Below are 21,639 nucleotides of genomic sequence, written 5' to 3' on the forward strand. Positions count from 1 at the left end.
ATACTTAGATTAATTGTCCAATGTGCATATATTAGGGACATAGTGAACATATTATTTGTGAATTTAAAGTGACAGTGCAAATTAAAATGAACAATCTTTAAAAATTATTAAAACAATGGATTTAGAGAAAAGGTGCTATTTCATAATTGTCATTAAGACCTCTTGGGGCCAAGGTTTTTAATTCATATATCCAGTGCATTTCCCGCTGTGAGAGTTTCTTCTCTCGATCGCCTCCTCTTCGTCCCATATGGACTATTTCAAGGGTTCTGATTGTGAGACCTTTCGGATCAGATCCATGACATAATTTAAAATGCTTGGGTACTGAATGATGCTCCTGTTTATTCTTATTGTTATCCATAGACACCAATTCATATATACACTATAAAAGCGGACATGCAACTAAATGGAAGACGAACACCCCATATTCACAATTTTGTAGAATAAAAAGAAACTGTACGAAATTAGAAGACACGGAGGAACAACTTACTCTATATGGAGAACGCTTTTTAGAGAGGGGTTATCCCAAGACTCTAGTGGAAGAAGCACAAATTAGGACTCATGCTACAGACCGACAGGAACTTTTGGAATACAGGGTCAAAGACAAACAAAACCAAGGGCTGAATTTTATTACATCTTTTAACTGTCAGGATAAGAAAATTCGGAGCATTTTAAACAAACATTGGGGGATCCTACATACAGACACCATTTTAAGCTCAATCCTACCAGATAAACCACAGGTGGTTTTTAGAAAAGCAAAGAATTTAAAAGACCATCTTGCACCAAGCATGCTGCTTCCTATCCAACATGAAAAGGATAGAAATAACTTTTTGGATATAAAGGGACTTGTCAAATGCCAGCACTGTAACATCTGTCAATTTGTGAACCCTTATACAAAATCTTTCTCTAATACAGATGGTTCCAAAACATACTTTTCAAAGGATCGAGCAACATGCAACACATCTTGGGTAATATATATGCTCGAATGCCCTTGTAAACTTAGGTACATAGGGAAAACTAAGAGACAATTAAAATTACGTATCCAAGAGCATATCAGAAGCATAAAGAATAAACAGGAGCATCATTCAGTACCCAAGCATTTTAAATTATGTCATGGATCTGATCCGAAAGGTCTCACAATCAGAACCCTTGAAATAGTCCATATGGGACGAAGAGGAGGCGATCGAGAGAAGAAACTCTCACAGCGGGAAATGCACTGGATATATGAATTAAAAACCTTGGCCCCAAGAGGTCTTAATGACAATTATGAAATAGCACCTTTTCTCTAAATCCATTGTTTTAATAATTTTTAAAGATTGTTCATTTTAATTTGCACTGTCACTTTAAATTCACAAATAATATGTTCACTATGTCCCTAATATATGCACATTGGACAATTAATCTAAGTATGCACAAATCTCACTGCACAAGCACTTTGAATATTATAAAATTGTGCACTATATTTTTATATAAAAAAAGTATATGCATTTTGCACAAGCACTTTGAATATTGCACTTATATAAATTGCGGTATTCCGTTCACATGAAAAGGTAAAGATTTTCCATTCACAATGCTCTTTAATCCTTCCCCATTACTAACCAATAGCACGGGACACATATCCATAATCCCTGTTTTATATTATTTATCTGTTAGTAGCATCAGGTATCACAATAGTATACAGTCTTCGATAAGATGGCGCCGTACAATAGACAGATCTCACTGACGGAAAGAGCCTAGACGCGGCGGCGACGGGCAGCACTGTGACTGACCTGGCAGGCGCATGCGTACTGGGCTCCGTGAAGCCAGTTTGAGACAGGGCGGACATTACTGCTCAGGTCTGTCCGTGACTTCCGGCAGTCGCGGCGGACGGGGGCATAATAAACGTTCCAAATAGGCAGCACATAACTTGGTAAAACACATGAACTAGAGAGTCATGTGTTGGGCTCAATATGCACTTTGAAATAATATTATTAGACAAATTTTCCGGACGGAAATGACGTCACTTCCGGTAAACTAGGAAAAACACCAATTCCATGTGTAATTGAATTAATTAAGAGGGGTATAAATATGTGTCCACACATTCACTATCATCACACTCCTGAGGAAGTCCAGGCTGATTGCGGAGGACGAAACGCGTTGAGTGTTTACACGTATGGACGACTTAAAATACAGATAAGCTGTTTTTAATTTATTATATGGTACGGGCAATGTTTTTACTGTCGGACTAGTTCCAAATAAATGTATATTGTTGTGTAAAAAGTATTACACTATCGGTCCTTTCTTTTACTTTTTCCTGACCATGTGAGTAACAACAAGGAGGAACACTAATAGAACATTACTGATGACGTCGCTCAGATTGTGACCCTATGTTATTTTTAAGGTGGTTGGAATTCCACCATATACGGTACAGTTCCACTTTACAGGGTGAGACTAAGGGTGATGGTCATATCATATATTTAATACTACACTAGGAGGCGCCTATTCTCACCTTTTATTTTCCAGACTTACAACTGGTTGGCTTGAACAGCTAACCACTGGAGAAAAGGGCTGCCACCCCACGAAATAGAATATTGGGGGAGTGTACTTTAGACACTGGAAATTTATCACTGTGGAAAGGATAGGTCGTTATAAGAAGGACTCAGCGCCATTTACCACCACTACTAGCAAGAAATTTTTTAGTTCTTTTGGGTATAAGGCTGCTACCTTCTCTTTCTCCTCTCAAATAAAATGAATACCCTCAGATCACAGTTATGAGGATCAAAGAGAGGAGATATATGCCAAAGGATTTTTAATGAGAATAACGAACCTACACCACGAATAAATGAAGGTTTGGATGATAAATTCTGGAACATAGAAAAATTGTTCACCAAGGAACTAAAAACCTGGTGGGACATTACCGTTTTAGAGCAGTATATTAAAGTAAACAGAGTACCACGGGGACTGAGGGTATTTAAACAACCCACTTTTAACACACAAAATGATACTTTTATGAAAAATTGGGACACAATTTTACATGATTGTTCAACTAAACTCATGAGCTTAATCATTGAAGAGAAAAAGAGAGAACTAGTCACACTTGAAGAAGATATAAAGAAGGAGGAAGTTGCCATGGAACCATATAAGGGGAAAGAAGATTACAAGATCAATGAGATTGTTCTGGTGAAGAAACTGGAAAAAATTGAGGATGAAGTTGTAACCCTAAAAGAAAGGAAATATCAACGGGATAAAAATGACTATACGAACGGTAGAGTAAAGAAATGGAACGGATTTAGAGACCCGGAAGACCTTAGGAAACGGGACCTTTCCAATCAAAGACATCAAAACTGGCGAACCATCCCACAGAAACAAAGAAATTATAAGGATAATGGATTCTATAAACCTAGAACACCAGGAAAGGTGAAATTTGAAACTCAGAACAGATACTCAGCCCTTAGCAGACTACATTCGGAGACAGATGCGGAGGTTTTTTTATCCCCAACAGCCTCAGAACAAAGGATGAGGCGGGATCCCTATGTCAAAGAAACAATACAAAGAGCATCACCCCTAAAAAGAAGGTTCGAAGAGGAAGAAGGGGGGGCTCTAAGCGATTACAAAAAAAGAAGAAACCTCAGACATTAGACACCCCAGCGATGGGGGAAAAGGGGATTTTTAACCTGTCCGACTATGTCTTAACCCATGCTGAAAGGACATTACTGTCAAAAGAACTTTCTTTTGCTCCCACATCCCAGATGGATGACTTTGAAGCGTTCACTGATTTAAATAAATTTGTACGAAAGCTTACATTAAAGAGACATTTTCAGAAGAAGGTTAGCAGCCAGAATGGAAATCCTGAAGCTGGATCTAAGTCAGGACTTAGACCCCAATCAAAATACTATCCACTTGAGTCAAGGAGTAATCAAATTGACCTTTTTTACGAACTAGTTAAAAAGGACTTTGAGTTACTCAAACCGAACACAAAAACTAATCTATCCAACTTTGAGAAAAAAGCATTGAAAGATCTGAAAAACAATCAACAGATCGTGATACGCCAAGCAGATAAAGGAGGAGGCTTGGTAGTCATGAACCGTATCCAATATGAGAATGAAGCATATCGTCTACTAGGAGACACAGATTCATATAGAGAATTATCCGCAGACCCCACGGAGATCTATGTGGAAGAACTCAGGTCCATGTTGATTACAGCTTTACATCAAGAAACCATAACGAAAGATGAATATCAATTTTTAATAACCAACCATCCCATTTTATCTATTTTTTATTATTTGCCCAAAATACATAAACGGTTGATTGATCCTCCAGGTAGGCCAATTGTGGCAGGCATAGGTTCATTAACTGCGAATTTATCTGAATATGTTGAGGTATTTCTTAAAAAATATGTTCCAAAGTTAGACTCCTATGTCAAAGACACAACATCACTGCTACAATTTTTAGAAACTTTTAAATGGAAACAAGAATATCTATGGATAACAATCGATGTCCAATCCCTGTATACATCCATATCACAGGAAAAAGGGATAGAATCTTGCAAAGAATTTTTGGACAAAGATGATACCTTGGACAGTATACACAAAGAACTTATATGTAATTTTATGGATTTTATACTTAAACACAATTATTTTAAATTCTTAGAGAAATTTTATTTACAAATTCGCGGGACAGCGATGGGCACTGTTTTCGCACCCAGCTTCGCCAATCTGCACATGGGGAGCTGGGAACAGAAGTATGTATACAGTAATAATCCTTATTTTAAACATATTGTTGTGTACAAACGTTATATAGATGACATACTTCTAGTTTGGGATGGAACGTTTTATGGATTTTATGACACATTTAGAAAGGAATGATTACAATTTATCCTTTACCTACAAAGTGAGTGCAACAGAAATTGAATATTTGGACTTGATTTTAAGCAGTAAAGATACTGAAGTAATAACAAAGAATTACATTAAACAGGTAGACACCAATTCATATATACACTATAAAAGCGGACATGCAACTAAATGGAAGACGAACACCCCATATTCACAATTTTGTAGAATAAAAAGAAACTGTACGAAATTAGAAGACACGGAGGAACAACTTACTCTATATGGAGAACGCTTTTTAGAGAGGGGTTAATCCAAGACTCTAGTGGAAGAAGCACAAATTAGGACTCATGCTACAGACCGACAGGAACTTTTGGAATACAGGGTCAAAGACAAACAAAACCAAGGGCTGAATTTTATTACATCTTTTAACTGTCAGGATAAGAAAATTCGGAGCATTTTAAACAAACATTGGGGGATCCTACATACAGACACCATTTTAAGCTCAATCCTACCAGATAAACCACAGGTGGTTTTTAGAAAAGCAAAGAATTTAAAAGACCATCTTGCACCAAGCATGCTGCTTCCTATCCAACATGAAAAGGATAGAAATAACTTTTTGGATATAAAGGGACTTGTCAAATGCCAGCACTGTAACATCTGTCAATTTGTGAACCCTTATACAAAATCTTTCTCTAATACAGATGGTTCCAAAACATACTTTTCAAAGGATCGAGCAACATGCAACACATCTTGGGTAATATATATGCTCGAATGCCCTTGTAAACTTAGGTACATAGGGAAAACTAAGAGACAATTAAAATTACGTATCCAAGAGCATATCAGAAGCATAAAGAATAAACAGGAGCATCATTCAGTACCCAAGCATTTTAAATTACCGTATATACTCGAGTATAAGCCGACTTTTTCAGCACAGTTTTCTATGCTGAAAAAGCCCCCCTCGGCTTATACTCGAGTCAACGGCTGCAGCAGACGCCGTGGGCTGTGTGGGCGTCCGCTGCAGCCGGCTCCAGGGACAGACACTAGAGGTCATTATTGACCTCTAGTGTCTGTGCGGCGTTGCTATGGGAGAGACGTCATGACGTCTCTCCCATAGAGATGATCGGGTGCCGGGAAGCGGGCGCCGGCGCGGGCGGCCAGACGGAGCGGCGACCAGATGGAGCGGCGGCCAGACGGAGCGGGGATCCAGATGGAGCGGCGGCCAGACGGAGCGGATGAACAGATGGAGCGGCGGCCAGACGGAGCGGAGCAGCGCAGCAGCAGAAGAAGCGGTCGGGAAGCAGGAGCGGGGCAGTGGTAAGTATTGTTTTAGTGTGTGTTTATGTTTGTAAGCTGCAAAGGGGGCACAGTAACAGGGGGCAAACAAAGGGGGCACAACAACTACTGGGGGCAAAGAAAGGGGGCACAACAACTACTGGGGGCAAAGAAAGGGGGCACAACAACTACTGGGGGCAAAGAAAGGGGGCACCACAACTACTGGGGCAAAGAAAGAGGGGTCATAACTACTGTGGGCAATGAAAGAGGGGGCACAAATACTGGGGGCAAAGAAGGGGCATAACTACTGGGGGCAAAGCAACGGGGGCATGTTTTTATCTGTCACTGGGGGTATATGTGGCACTGGGGGCACAACCCTAGAAACAAACATTACCCCCTGGCAACAAGCATAACACCTACCGCATAAAATCCCTGGCAACGAGCATGACACCCTGAGCATGAAAACCCCTGGCACCGTGCATTTCCCACCCTAGGCTTATACTAGAGTCAGTAATTTTTCCCAGTTTTTTGTGGTAAAATTAGGTGCCTCGGCTTATATTCGGGTCGACTTATACTCGAGTATATACGGTATGTCATGGATCTGATCCGAAAGGTCTCACAATCAGAACCCTTGAAATAGTCCATATGGGACGAAGAGGAGGCGATCGAGAGAAGAAACTCTCACAGCGGGAAATGCACTGGATATATGAATTAAAAACCTTGGCCCCAAGAGGTCTTAATGACAATTATGAAATAGCACCTTTTCTCTAAATCCATTGTTTTAATAATTTTTAAAGATTGTTCATTTTAATTTGCACTGTCACTTTAAATTCACAAATAATATGTTCACTATGTCCCTAATATATGCACATTGGACAATTAATCTAAGTATGCACAAATCTCACTGCACAAGCACTTTGAATATTATAAAATTGTGCACTATATTTTTATATAAAAAAAGTATATGCATTTTGCACAAGCACTTTGAATATTGCACTTATATAAATTGCGGTATTCCGTTCACATGAAAAGGTAAAGATTTTCCATTCACAATGCTCTTTAATCCTTCCCCATTACTAACCAATAGCACGGGACACATATCCATAATCCCTGTTTTATATTATTTATCTGTTAGTAGCATCAGGAATCACAATAGTATACAGTCTTCGATAAGATGGCGCCGTACAATAGACAGATCTCACTGACGGAAAGAGCCTAGACGCGGCGGCGACGGGCAGCACTGTGACTGACCTGGCAGGCGCATGCGTACTGGGCTCCGTGAAGCCAGTTTGAGACAGGGCGGACATTACTGCTCAGGTCTGTCCGTGACTTCCGGCAGTCGCGGCGGACGGGGGCATAATAAACGCTCCAAATAGGCAGCACATAACTTGGTAAAACACATGAACTAGAGAGTCATGTGTTGGGCTCAATATGCACTTTGAAATAATATTATTAGACAAATTTTCCGGACGGAAATGACGTCACTTCCGGTAAACTAGGAAAAACACCAATTCCATGTGTAATTGAATTAATTAAGAGGGGTATAAATATGTGTCCACACATTCACTATCATCACACTCCTGAGGAAGTCCAGGCTGATTGCGGAGGACGAAACGCGTTGAGTGTTTACACGTATGGACGACTTAAAATACAGATAAGCTGTTTTTAATTTATTATATGGTACGGGCAATGTTTTTACTGTCGGACTAGTTCCAAATAAATGTATATTGTTGTGTAAAAAGTATTACACTATCGGTCCTTTCTTTTACTTTTTCCTGACCATGTGAGTAACAACAAGGAGGAACACTAATAGAACATTACTGATGACGTCGCTCAGATTGTGACCCTATGTTATTTTTAAGGTGGTTGGAATTCCACCATATACGGTACAGTTCCACTTTACAGGGTGAGACTAAGGGTGATGGTCATATCATATATTTAATACTACACTAGGAGGCGCCTATTCTCACCTTTTATTTTCCAGACTTACAACTGGTTGGCTTGAACAGCTAACCACTGGAGAAAAGGGCTGCCACCCCACGAAATAGAATATTGGGGGAGTGTACTTTAGACACTGGAAATTTATCACTGTGGAAAGGATAGGTCGTTATAAGAAGGACTCAGCGCCATTTACCACCACTACTAGCAAGATATATATATATATATATATATATATATATATATATATATATATAGAAATAGAGACCTAGGCGCTACAGTACAGACGTGCGGTGGAAACAGTAATAAGGAAAACACTCGTTTAACTCTTTTAAGAGTAGCAGCTCGTAATACAAGATTAGTGTATGGTATACACATAGAAAAAATGGGTAGTGAAGCGCTTGTATTCTTCACTACCCATATATATATATATATATATATATATATATATATATATATATTACAATTTCTGAAAAAATAAGAATTTACTCACCGGTAATTCTATTTCTCGTAGTCCGTAGTGGATGCTGGGTACTCCGTAAGGACCATGGGGAATAGACGGGCACTCTAAGAAAGAATTAGGACTACTGGTGTGCACTGGCTCCTCCCTCTATGCCCCTCCTCCAGACCTCAGTTAGGTAAACTGTGCCCGGAAGAGCTGACACTACAAGGAAAGGATTTGGAATCCAGGGTAAGACTCATACCAGCCACACCAATCACACCGTACAACTCGTGATAACTATACCCAGTTAACAGTATGAATAACAACTGAGCCTCACTGAACAGATGGCTCATAACAATAACCCTTTAGTTAAGCAATAACTATATACAAGTATTGCAGACAATCTGCACTTGGGACGGGCTCCCAGCATCCACTACGGACTACGAGAAATAGAATTACCGGTGAGTAAATTCTTATTTTCTCTGACGTCCTAGTGGATGCTGGGTACTCCGTAAGGACCATGGGGATTATACCAAAGCTCCCAAACGGGCAGGAGAGTGCGGATGACTCTGCAGCACCGAATGAGCAAACTCAAGGTCCTCCTCAGCCAGGGTATCAAACTTGTAGAATTTTGCAAACGTGTTTGATCCCGACCAAGTAGCAGCCCGGCAAAGTTGTAAAGCCGAGACCCCTCGGGCAGCCGCCCAAGAAGAGCCCACCTTCCTCGTGGAATGGGCTTTGACTGATTTAGGATGCGGCAGTCCAGCCGCAGAATGTGCAAGTTGAATCGTGCAACAGATCCAGCGAGCAATAGTCTGCTTAGAAGCAGGAGCACCCAGCTTGTTGCCGTCCTGGAAACATAAATTTTCAGGGCCCGGACTACGTCCAGCAACTTGGAAGCCTCCAAGTCCCGAGTAGCCGCAGGCACCACAATAGGTTGGTTCAAATGAAACGCTGATACCACCTTAGGGAGAAATTGGGGACGAGTCTTCAATTCTGCCCTGTCCATATGGAAGATCAGATAGGGGCTTTTACATGACAAAGCCGCCAATTCTGACACCCGCCTAGCCGAAGCCAAGGCCAAAAGCATGACCACTTTCCACGTGAGATATTTCAACTCCACGGTCTGAAGTGGCTCAAACTAATGTGATTTTAGGAAATCTAACACAACGTTGAGATCCCAAGGTGCCACTGGGGGCACAAAAGGGGGCTGAATATGCAGCACTCCCTTAACAAACGTCTGAACTTCAGGCAGTGAAGCCAGTTCTTTTTGAAAGAAAATAGACAGGGCCGAAATCTGGACTTTAATGGATCCCAATTTTAGGCCCATAGTCACTCCTGACTGTAGGAAGTGTAGAAATCGACCCAGCTGAAATTCTTGTGTTGGGGCCTTCATAGCCTCACACCAAGCAACATATTTTCGCCATATGCGGTGATAATGTTTTGCTGTCACATCCTTCCTAGCTTTTATCAGCGTAGGAATGACTTCAACCGGAATGCCCTTTTCCATCAGGATCCGGCGTTCAACCGCCATGCCGTCAAACGCAGCCGCGGTAAGTCTTGGAACAGACAGGGCCCCTGCTGTAGCAGGTCCTGTCTGAGAGGCAGAGGCCATGGGTCCTCTGAGATCATTTCTTGTAGTTCCGGGTACCAAGTCCTTCTTGGCCAATCCGGAATGATGAGTATAGTTCTTACTCCTCTCTTTCTTATTATCCTCAGTACCTTTGGTATGAGAGGAAGAGGAGGGAACACATAAACCGACTGGTACACCCACGGTGTCACTAGAGCGTCCACAGCGATCGCCTGAGGGTCCCTTGACCTGGCGCAATATCTTTTTGTTGAGGTGGGACGCCATCATGTCCACCTGTGGCCTTTCCCAACGATTTACAATCAGCTGGAAGACTTCTGGATGAAGTCCCCACTCTCCCGGGTGGAGGTCGTGCCTGCTGAGGAAGTCTGCTTCCCAGTTGTTTACTCCCGGAATGAACACTGCTGACAGTGCTATCACGTGATTTTCCGCCCATCGGAGAATCCTTGTGGCTTCTGCCATCTCCATCCTGCTTCTTGTGCCGCCCTGTCGGTTTACATGGGCGACCGCCGTGATGTTGTCTGACTGAATCAGCACCGGCTGGTTTTGAAGCAGGGGTCTTGCCTGACTTAGGGCATTGTAAATGGCCCTTAGTTCCAGAATATTTATGTGTAGGGAAGCTTCCTGACTCGACCATTGTCCTTGGAAGTTTCTTCCCTGAGTGACTGCCCCCCAACCTCGGAGGCTTGCATCCGTGGTCACCAGGACCCAGTCCTGTATGCCGAATCTGCGGCCCTCGAGTAGATGAGCACTCTGCAGCCACCACAGCAGAGACACCCTGGCCCTCGGGGACAGGGTGATCAGCCGATGCATCTGAAGATGCGATCCGGACCACTGGTCTAACAGATCCCACTGAAAGATCCGTGCATGGAATCTGCCGAATGGAATTGCCTCGTAAGAAGCTACCATCTTTCCCAGGACTCGCGTGCAGTGATGCACCGACACCTGTTTCGGTTTTAGGAGGTCTCTGACCAGAGATGACAACTCCTTGGCCTTCTCCTCCGGGAGAAACACCTTCTTCTGTTCTGTGTCCAGAATCATACCCAGGAACAGCAGACGCGTCGTAGGAACCAGCTGCGACTTCGGGATATTCAGAATCCAGCAGTGCTGTTGTAGCACTTCCTGAGATAGTGCTACTCCGACCAACAACTGCTCCCTGGACCTCGCCTTTATAAGGAGATCGTCCAAGTACGGGATAATTATAACTCCCTTCTTTCGAAGGAGTATCATCATTTCGGCCATTACTTTGGTAAATACCCTCGGTGCCGTGGACAGACCAAACGGCAACGTCTGCAATTGGTAATGGCAGTCCTGTACCACAAAACGGAGGTACACCTGGTGAGGTGGGTAAATGGGGACATGTAGGTAAGCATCCTTGATGTCCAGTGATACCATGTAATCCCCCTCTTCCAGGCTTGCAATAACCGCCCTGAGCGATTCCATTTTGAACTTGAACTTCCTTATATAAGTGTTCAAGGATTTCAAATTTAGAATGGGTCTCACCGAACTGTCTGGTTTCGGTACCACAAACATTGTGGAATAGTAACCCCGTCCCTGTTGAAGGAGGGGAACTTTTATTATCACCTGCTGGAGGTACAGCTTGTGAATTGCCGCCAGCACTACCTCCCTGTCCTGGGGAGTAGCTGGCAAGGCTGATTTGAGGTAACGGCGAGGGGGAGACGTCTCGAATTCCAGCTTGTATCCCTGAGATACCACTTGTAGAACCCAGAGATCCACCTGTGAGCGAACCCACCGGTCGCTGAAGTTCCGGAGACGGGCCCCCACCGCACCTGGCTCCACCAGTGGAGCCCCAGCGTCATGCGGTGGACTTAGTGGAAGCAGGGGAGGATTTTTGTTCTTGGGAACTGGCTGTATGGTGCAGCTTTTTCCCTCTACCCCTGCCTCTGGGCAGAAAGGACGCGCCTTTAACCCGCTTGCCTTTCTGGGGCCGAAAGGACTGTACCTGATAATACAGTGCTTTCTTAGGCTGTGAGGGAACCTGAGGTAAAAATGTCGACTTCCCAGCTGTTGCTGTGGAAACGAGGTCCGAGAGACCATCCCCAAACAATTCCTCACCCTTGTAAGGCAAAACCTCCATGTGCCTTTTAGAATCCGCATCACCTGTCCACTGCCGAGTCCATAATACTCTCCTGGCAGAAATGGACATTGCATTAATTCTAGATGCCAGCCGGCAAATATCCCTCTGTGCATCTCTCATATATAAGACGACGTCTTTAATATGCTCTATGGTTAGCAAAATCGTATCCCTGTCGAGGGTATCAATATTTTCTGACAGGGTATCGGACCAAGCTGCTGCAGCACTACACATCCAAGCTGAAGCAATTGCAGGTCTCAGTATAGAAACATAGAATTTGTCATAGAATTTGTCGGCAGATAAGAACCACTTGGCCCATCTAGTCTGCCCCTTATTTTTTTTATTTTTTATTTTATATTATTTTTTATCACTAACCTTATTTGATCCTTATTTCTTTGTAAGGATATCCTTATGTCTATCCCATGCATGTTTAAATTGCTCTACTGTCTTAGCATCTACCACCTCTGATGGGAGGCTATTCCACTTGTCCACTACCCTTTCTGTGAAATAATTTTTCCGCAAATTTCCCCTGAACCTCCCCCCCTCCAGTCTCAGTGCATGTCCTCGTGTCCTATTGCTTCTCTTCATTTGGAGAATGTTTCCCTCCTGGACTTTGTTAAAACCCTTCATATATTTGAAAGTTTCTATCATGTCCCCCCTTTCCCTTCTCTGCTCCAAACTATACATATTGAGATTTCTTAGTCTTTCTGGGTATGTTTTGTGATGTAGGCCATGCACCATTTTAGTTGCCCTCCTTCGTACAGTTTCTAATGTATTAATATCCTTTTGAAGATATGGCCTCCAGAACTGAATACAGTATTCTAGATGAGGCCGTACTAATGACCTATACAGTGGCATTATTACTTCTTTCTTTCTGCTGCTGATTCCTCTCCCAATGCAGCCAAGCATCTGACTAGCCTTCCTCATTGCCTTGTTACATTGCTTACCTGCTTTTAAGTCACCTGAAATAGTGACTCCTAGATCCCTTTCCTCCTCAGTAGTTTCCAGTATAGTGCCATTAATACTGTATTTAGCTTTAGGATTTTTGAGACCCAAGTGCATGATTTTGCATTTTTTGGCATTAAACTGTAATTGCCAGACTCTTGACCATTCCTCTAGTCTACCTAGATCCTCAATCATTTGTTTTACCCCACCTGGTGTGTCTACCCTGTTGCATACCTTTGTGTCATCTGCAAAAAGGCATACTTTCCCTTTAATGCCATTTGCAATGTCACCAATAAAGATATTAAAAAGCACTGGTCCAAGTACAGATCCCTGGGGTACTCCACTGGTAACATTTCCCTCCTGTGAATGCACTCCATTTACCACAACTCTCTGTTTTCTATCCTTCAACCAAGATCTTATCCATTCAATAATCCTAATATCCAATCCCAAACTTTCAAGTTTATTTAGCAGTCTGCGATGTGGAACTGTGTCAAAAGCCTTACTAAAGTCTAGATAAGCTATATCCATGGCTCCACCTTTATCCATCACTTTAGTCACACAATCAAAAAAGTCAATAAGATTTGTTTGACATGATCTCCCCCCAGTGAATCCATGCTGTTTGGGATCCAGTAAATTGCCGGATTTGAGATAATCTACAACTCTTTCTTTTAAGAGTGTTTCCATCAATTTCCCTACTACTGATGTAAGACTCACTGGTCTGTAGTTGTTTGCCTCTTCCTTGCTTCCACTTTTGTGCAGTGGGACTACGTTTGCTCTTTTCCAGTCCCCTGGAATTTCTCCTGTAGCTAATGACTGGTTGAGTATAGTACCTGAGTGTGTATATACAGACTTCAGGATAGCCTCCTGCTTTCTATCCGCAGGCTCCTTTAAGGCGGCCGTATCCTGAGACGGCAGTGCCACCTTTTTTGACAAGCGTGTGAGCGCCTTATCCACCCTCGGGGATGTCTCCGAACGTAACCTGTCCTCTGGCGGGAAAGGGTACGCCATTAGTAACTTTTTAGAAATCACTAGTTTCTTATCAGGGGAAGCCCACACTTCTTCACACACTTCATTCAACTCATCTGATGGGGGAAAAACCACTGGTTGCTTTTTCTCCCCAAACATAATACCCTTTTTAGTGGTACCTGGGTTAATGTCAGAAATGTGCAACACATTTTTCATTGCCGTAATCATGCAACGGATGGCCCTAGTGGAATGTACATTTGTCTCGTCCTCGTCGACACTGGAGTCAGACTCTGTGTCGACATCTGAGGTAGCGGGCGTTTTTGAGCCCCTGATGGCCTTTGAGACGCCTGGGCAGGCACTGGCTGAGAAGCCGGCTATCCCACAGCTGTTTTGTCATCGAACCTTTTATGCAAGGAGTTGACACTGTCGTGTAAAACCTTCCACATATCCATCCACTCTGGTGTCGACCCCGCAGGGGGTGACATCACATTTATCGGCACCTGCTCCGCCTCCACATAAGCCTCCTCATCAAACATGTCGACACAGCCGTACCGACACACCGCACACACACAGGGAATGCTCTGACTGAGGACAGGACCCCACAAAGTCCTTTGGGGAGACAGAGAGAGAGTATGCCAGCACACACCACAGCGCTATATAATCAGGGATTTACACTAACACAAAGTGATTTTTCCCTATAGCTGCTTTACATATACAGTTTGCACCTAAATTTAGTGCCCCCCCTCTCTTTTTTTACCCTTTTAGCCTGGAAACTGCAGGGGAGAGCCTGGGGAGCTGTCTTCCAGCGGAGCTGTGAAGAGGAAATGGCGCCAGTGTGCTGAGGGAGATAGCCCCGCCCCCTTCTCGGCGGACTTCTCCCGCTCTTATATTTATATTATGGCGGGGGATTTTTGCACATATATAGTTTTTTAGACTATATTATGTGCTGTTCGCCAATGTAAGGTACTCTAATTGCAGCCCAGGGCGCCCCCCCCCCCAGCCCCCTGCACCCATCAGTGACCGGAGTATGTGGTGTGCATAGGGAGCAATGGCGCACAGCTGCAGTGCTGTGCGCTACCTTAATGAAGACCGGAGTCTTCAGCCGCCGATTTCCAGGATGTTCTTCTTGCTTCTGGCTCTGCAAGGGGGACGGCGGCGCGGCTCCGGGACCGGACGACCGAGGCTGGGCCTGTGTTTGATCCCTCTGGAGCTAATGGTGTCCAGTAGCCTAGAAGCCCAAGCTAGCTGCAAGCAGGTAGGTTCGCTTCTCTCCCCTAAGTCCCTCGTAGCAGTGAGTCTGTTGCCAGCAGATCTCACTGAAAATAAAAAACCTAACAAATACTTTCTTTACTAGAAGCTCAGGAGAGCCCCTAGTGTGCAAGCTCGAGCCGGGCACAGATTCTAACTGAGGTCTGGAGGAGGGGCATAGAGGGAGGAGCCAGTGCACACCAGATATAGTACCTAATCTTTCTTTAAAGAGTGCCCAGTCTCCTGCGGAGCCCGTCTATTCCCCATGGTCCTTACGGAGTACCCAGCATCCACTAGGACGTCAGAGAAATGTAAAGTTGACAACAAACTACTAGTCCACACATGCTTTCTTCTACAGTGATTGACTTACATTTTGTTATTGGGGTCCTACTGCAATGTATGGGGCTAGAGATCCCAACAACACTGCCATCCCTAGGTTACTCATCACCTGGATGTACCCACGCCCACCATTATAAAAAAATGTTTCAGTACCACTGGTGGTTGAAGAGATATGGGGCCTAATTCAGTAAGGGTAGCAAATGCTGCTAATTAGCAGAATTTGCTATCCTTTGGATCGCATGCTGGGGGCCGTCCATCGCAGAGCAAGGCTGTCCAGCATGTTGCCAGCCACCTCCCACCCTTCAACAAGCAGAAATTGCGATCGCATCACAATTTCTGCTTGTTAGCAGAAATAGAGGAGGCCTCCTGCCGTCGCAGGAGACTCGTCACCATCTTCACAATCGCGGTGGTTGCGTGTGACGTCACGCAGCCGTCGCGATCACGCCCCTGTTCGCTCCGCCCCGCATTCGTCCGTCTCCGCTCCCACAACATTCCGTCTCCTCCCTGGAAACAGAGCGTTACCTCCCCCCGCCTGATTGACAGGCAGAGGTGATCAGATTTTCTGCGGCCCCCCCCTGCAGAAAATGCAGGCACATGCACAGGACGCCCGCATCTTTTTCTCAATAATTACGTTGGATCGCACACTGCGATACAACCTAAATTAGGCCCATGATCGCTATTATATCTTAGCTCCCTGACTGTGAGTTTTTGCAAGATTTCCTATTCTAATTATGATATGACATTAACAAAACATTAAGTTGTATGCACATAGATATTGTTAGTGTTAAATGCACATTCTTAAAGTCTATTAAGTGCGTTTTGATGGCAAAGTCTAAAGCAAAATTGCTTTGCAACCATTTCAACACTGCCTGCAGTATTCATGAGCGCTTCCATACTGTGTTAATTACCAATGCATACCTATTTATTAACTTGCTTCCAACTGTTAATAATGGATTTCACACTTACCCAAAGGGATCACCAACCACCAAGAAGGCTACATCAGTAATAGCAGCATCTCGCAGGATTTCATCCGCTTCTTGCTCTACAGTCTCCCGATCAGCAAGGATCAGCTCCCGGCCATAGAATTCCTCCTGTGCAATTTAAACAGACTGAGTTTACCTGGTATTATCATTCACAGGAGCTGTCAGTACGTATTCTCATTCTCTACACCTTCTAATGACCTAGAGAAGTGCAGAACAAGAGCTGGCCCTCATAAGGGTTACAGTGTGACCTTCTTGGTCCTCTTCAGACTAGTACCTCTATTGTCACAGAGAAGGTCACATGCATTAATAAGGGACTTCGTAACTTTAGGTGATGTTCACAGTTCATCCAGTGGTGACCTTTATCTAGCTAGTACCTCAAGTGTTACTATCCCGCAGTTCTGTGAACCTAAAAGACACGCATTGCATATATATGATAGGGAACCACAATAACACATTTGGACCACATACAGGACCTCACATATTGGATGAGCAGCAGCAAGCTGGGAAGTGTGACCATATCATGCTTGTGTTCTGATACTGATCAGCAGAGGCAATGTGCGGGGCTCTTCTGAGGCCCTTACGACGTGCCATGTTGCCGGTCTAAAAACACTGATTTGAAGACGATGTGCTCCCTCTCTTCAGCCCTCCAGCACTCATCCACAATGAGAAATACAAGTATTTATTGTAATAAGCCCCAAAACAGAGTACTGACATCCATTTGGCTGATGTCATAAAGAAATTAATGGCAGATTATGCATTTGTGTAGTTCTCACAATAGTCATACATTCTAAACACAACACTATGAAAATTAAACACATTAGGGCAAAGCCTGAATCATACCAGAGCATCTTTGCCCACGGTGAGTATAGACGTGTATGCCTCCAGGTAGACCCGGGAACAGCTCCTGATCACCTCCAGGCCCCTCACAGTCACATCCTTAGCATCCCCAAGACCTAAACCTATGAGGTATAACATGGTCCTTACTGAGGAGAGCACAGCAATTGCTGATATAGCAGGGGAGTAAGTATTATACAGATATGCTAAATGTCAGTATCCATTTGATGATGCAGATCCCCCCTGCTCTGTCTGCACACTGACAGCTATAGGACTACGAGTACGACGGAATACGGCTGCAGCAAACGGAATACATGCACTTCCGTGTTGTGATTCGCCATGTTAGCTAATGGCAGCCGTATTCCTAGCGGTGCAGCCGTCGCCATCTTTACATCTGTCACTGGGTTCCTATGAAGCAGAAGACGGAGCGGCCATATTGCATCTGGGCAGTAGAGCCCGGCTTATGCATTTACAGTTTACACGAGAGATATGTGTACTTTGGCTACCTCGCTCTGTGTGAGAAGGAAAGTGATGTATCAGGTAACAGATGTATGCCTAGCCTTCACACAGCATTTTCTGTTAATTCAAGTTTTTAGTATGAGAAAATAACCTTTTTATTAACGTGACATACTTTTGTGTTGTACAGAGTTAACTTGAAGGAAGAAAATGGATATGTCCAAATGTCCCACTGTAGCCTTATCAAGCGGGCATCACATACCTATTCTGGGTCTAGGTAAGTCCAGTCTCTCATAGATATCTTCTATTCACTATGTTAAGAATGAAGTTAAAACATTAACATACTTTCTCTGACGTCCTAGTGGATGCTGGGAACTCCGTAAGGACCATGGGGAATAGACGGCTCCGCAGGAGACTGGGCACATCTAAAGAAAGAATTAGGACTATCTGGTGTGCACTGGCTCCTCCCCCTATGACCCTCCTCCAAGTCCCAGTTAGATTTCTGTGCCCGGCTGAGCTGGATGCACACTAGGGGCTCTCCTGAGCTCCTAGAAAGAAAGTATAATTTAGGTTTTTTATTTTACAGTGAGATCTGCTGGCAACAGGCTCACTGCACCGAGGGACTAAGGGGAGAAGAAGCGAACCTACCTAAGTGGTGGTAGCTTGGGCTTCTTAGGCTACTGGACACCATTAGCTCCAGAGGGATCGCACACAGGACCCGACCTCGTCGTCCGTTCCCGGAGCCGCGCCGCCGTCCCCCTTACAGAGCCAGAAGCAAGAAGGTCCGGAAAATCGGCGGCTGAAGACTTCTGTCTTCTCCAAGGTAGCGCACAGCACGGCAGCTGTGCGCCATTGCTCCTCATGCACACCACACACTGCGGTCACTGATGGGTGCAGGGCGCTGGGGGGGGCGCCCTGAGCAGCAATAAATAACACCTTGGCTGGCAAACTGACACCATATATAGCCCCAGAGGCTATATAGGTGTATATTAACCCCTGCCAGAAATCTTAAAATTGCGGGAGAAAGCCTGCCGAAAAAGGGGCGGAGCCATCTCCCTCAGCACACTGGCGCCATTTTCCCTCACAGCTCCGCTGGAAGGATCGCTCCCTGGCTCTCCCCTGCAGTCCTGCACTACAGAAAGGGTAAAAAATAGAGGGGGGGCACAAATTTAGGCGCAGTATAATATATATGCAGCTAAAAGGGGAAAACACACTTTATAGGTGATATCCCTGTGGTATATAGCGCTCTGGTGTGTGCTGACCCCAAAGGGCTTTGTGGGGTCCTGTCCTCTGTCAGAGCATTCCCTGTGTGTGTGCTGTGTGTCGGTACCGCTGTGTCGACATGTATGATGAGGAAAATGATGTGGAGGCAGAGCAAATGCCTGTAAGTGTGTTGTCACCCCCTGAAGGGTCGACACCTGTGTGGATGGACTTATGGAAGGAATTACGTGACAGTGTCAGCTCCTTACATAAAAGGTTTGACGACATAGGACAGCCGGCTACTCAGCTTGTGACTGTTCCAGCGTCTCAAATGTCATCAGGGGCTTTAAAACGCCCGCTACCTCAGATGGCAGACACAGATGTCGACACGGATACCGACTCCAGTGTCGACGACGATGAGACTAATGTACCCTCCAATAGGTCCACCCGTTACATGATTGAGGCAATGAAAAATGTATTACACATTTCTGATAGTACCCCAGGTACCACAAAAAAGGGTATTATGTTCGGTGAGAAAAAACTCCCAGTAGTTTTTCCTGCATCTGAGGAATTAAATGAGGTGTGTGCGGAAGCCTGGACTTCCCCCGATAAGAAATTGATAATTTCTAAACGGTTATTGGCAGCGTACCCTTTCCCGCCAGAGGATAGGTCACGTTGGGAAACATCCCCTAAGGTAGATAAAGCGCTTACACGTTTATCAAAACAGGTGGCACTACCGTCTCCGTATACGGCCGCCCTAAAGGATCCTGCCGATAGAAAGCAGGAAGCTACCCTAAAAGCTATATATACACACACGGGCATTATATTGCGACCAGCGATTGCATCAGCATGGATGTGCAGTGCTGCTGCTGCGTGGTCAGATTCCCTGTTGGATAATATTGATACCCTGGATAGGGACAATATTTTGCTGACAGTAGAGCATATAAAAGACGCTGTCTTATACATGCGTGATGCACAGAGGGATATTTGCCGGCTGGCATCAAAAATAAGTGCAATGTCCATTGCCGCCAGAAGGGGGTTATGGACTCGGCAGTGGTCAGGTGATGCCGATTCAAAAAGGCACATGGAAGTTTTGCCTTATAAGGGGGTGGAACTGTTTGGGGATGGTCTTTCAGACCTCGTTTCCACAGCTACGGCTGAGAAATCGACATTTTTGCCACAAGCTACCCCACAGCAAAAGAAAGCACCGTATTATCAAGTACAGTCCTTTCGGCCCCAAAAACACAAGAGGGCTCGAGGCACGTCCTTTCTGCCGAGAGGCAAAGGTAGAGGGAAAAAGCTGCAGCATACAGCCAGTTCCCAAGAGCAAAAGTCCTCCCCCGCGTCCGGTAAGTCCACAGCATGACGCTGGGGCTTCACAGGCGGACCCGGGTACGGTGGGGGCCCGTCTCAGAAATTTCAGCACACAGTGGGCTCTCTCACAGGTGGATCCCTGGACCCTTCAAGTAGTATCTCAGGGGTACAGGCTGGAATTCGAGACGTCCCCCCCCCCGCCGTTTTCTAATATCTGCCTTACCAGCAACTCCCTCTGCCAGGGAGGCAGTGTTGGTGACTATCCAAAAACTGTATTCACAGCAAGTGATTGTCAAGGTACCCCTCCTTCAGCAAGGAAAGGGTTACTATTCCACAATGTTTGTGGTACCGAAACCGGACGGTTCGGTGAGACCCATCTTAAATTTAAAAGCCTTGAACACTTATATCAAAAGGTTCAAGTTCAAGATGGAATCGCTCAGGGCGGTTATTGCGAGCCTGGACGAGGGGGATTACATGGTCTCCCTGGACATCAAGGATGCGTACCTACATGTCCCCATTTACCCCCCTCACCAGGAGTACCTCAGATCTGTGGTACAGGACTGTCACTATCAGTTCCAGATGCTGCCGTTTGGGTTATCCACGGCACCGAGGGTCTTTACCAAGGTAATGGCCGAAATGATGATACTCCTTCGCAAGAAGGGAGTTTTAATTATCCCGTACTTGGACGATCTCCTGATAAAGGCGAGGTCCAAAGAACAGTTGGTAGTGGGGGTAGCACTTTCTCGGGAAGTGCTACAACAGCACGGCTGGATTCTCAATATTCCAAAGTCACAGCTGGTCCCGATGACACGTCTTCTGTTCCTGGGAATGATTCTGGACACAGACCAGAAAAAAGTGTTTCTTCTCCAGATGCAACAGCGGATAACCCTGTCGGCAAGGACCAGGGTGTCGCTGCTGTGGTGGCTGCAGAGGGCTCATCTACAAGAGGGCCGCAGATTCGGAATACAGGACTGGGTCCTGGTGACCACGGATGCCAGCCTTCGGGGCTGGGGGGCAGTCACACAGGGAAGAAATTTCCAAGGACTGTGGTCAGATCAGGAGATTTCGCTTCACATAAATATTCTGGAGCTAAGGGCCATCTACAATGCCCTAAGCCAAGCAAGGCCCCTGCTTCAGAACCAGTCGGTACTGATCCAATCAGACAACATCACGGCGGTCGCCCATGTAAACAGACAGGGCGGCACAAGAAGCAG

At 44.9% G+C, this 21,639-nt stretch overlaps 2 protein-coding genes across 2 annotated transcripts in view; one reads left to right on the forward strand and one right to left on the reverse strand.

Moving 5' to 3' along the window:
• Positions 1–17,788, reverse strand: part of DPH5 (diphthamide biosynthesis 5) — a 67,421-nt gene extending 49,633 nt beyond the window's left edge. Inside the window, exons 1-2 of the mRNA XM_063940090.1 lie at positions 17,462–17,788; positions 16,605–16,729 (exon numbers count right to left, since the gene is read on the reverse strand). Of these exons, the coding sequence (XP_063796160.1) occupies positions 16,605–16,729; positions 17,462–17,596 (260 nt within the window). The 5' untranslated portion in view covers positions 17,597–17,788. The remainder of the gene's footprint in view (positions 1–16,604; positions 16,730–17,461) is intronic.
• Positions 17,789–17,868: 80 nt separating this feature from the next.
• LOC134957870 (uncharacterized oxidoreductase ZK1290.5-like) overlaps positions 17,869–21,639 on the forward strand; it is a 530,010-nt gene continuing 526,239 nt past the window's right edge. The window contains 2 exon segments of the mRNA XM_063940091.1: positions 17,869–17,995; positions 18,102–18,188. Of these exon segments, the coding sequence (XP_063796161.1) occupies positions 18,122–18,188 (67 nt within the window). The 5' untranslated portion in view covers positions 17,869–17,995; positions 18,102–18,121.

The sequence above is a fragment of the Pseudophryne corroboree genome, chromosome 9 (assembly GCF_028390025.1).
Source record: "Pseudophryne corroboree isolate aPseCor3 chromosome 9, aPseCor3.hap2, whole genome shotgun sequence".
In the NCBI taxonomy this organism is placed as follows: Eukaryota; Metazoa; Chordata; class Amphibia; order Anura; family Myobatrachidae; genus Pseudophryne; species Pseudophryne corroboree.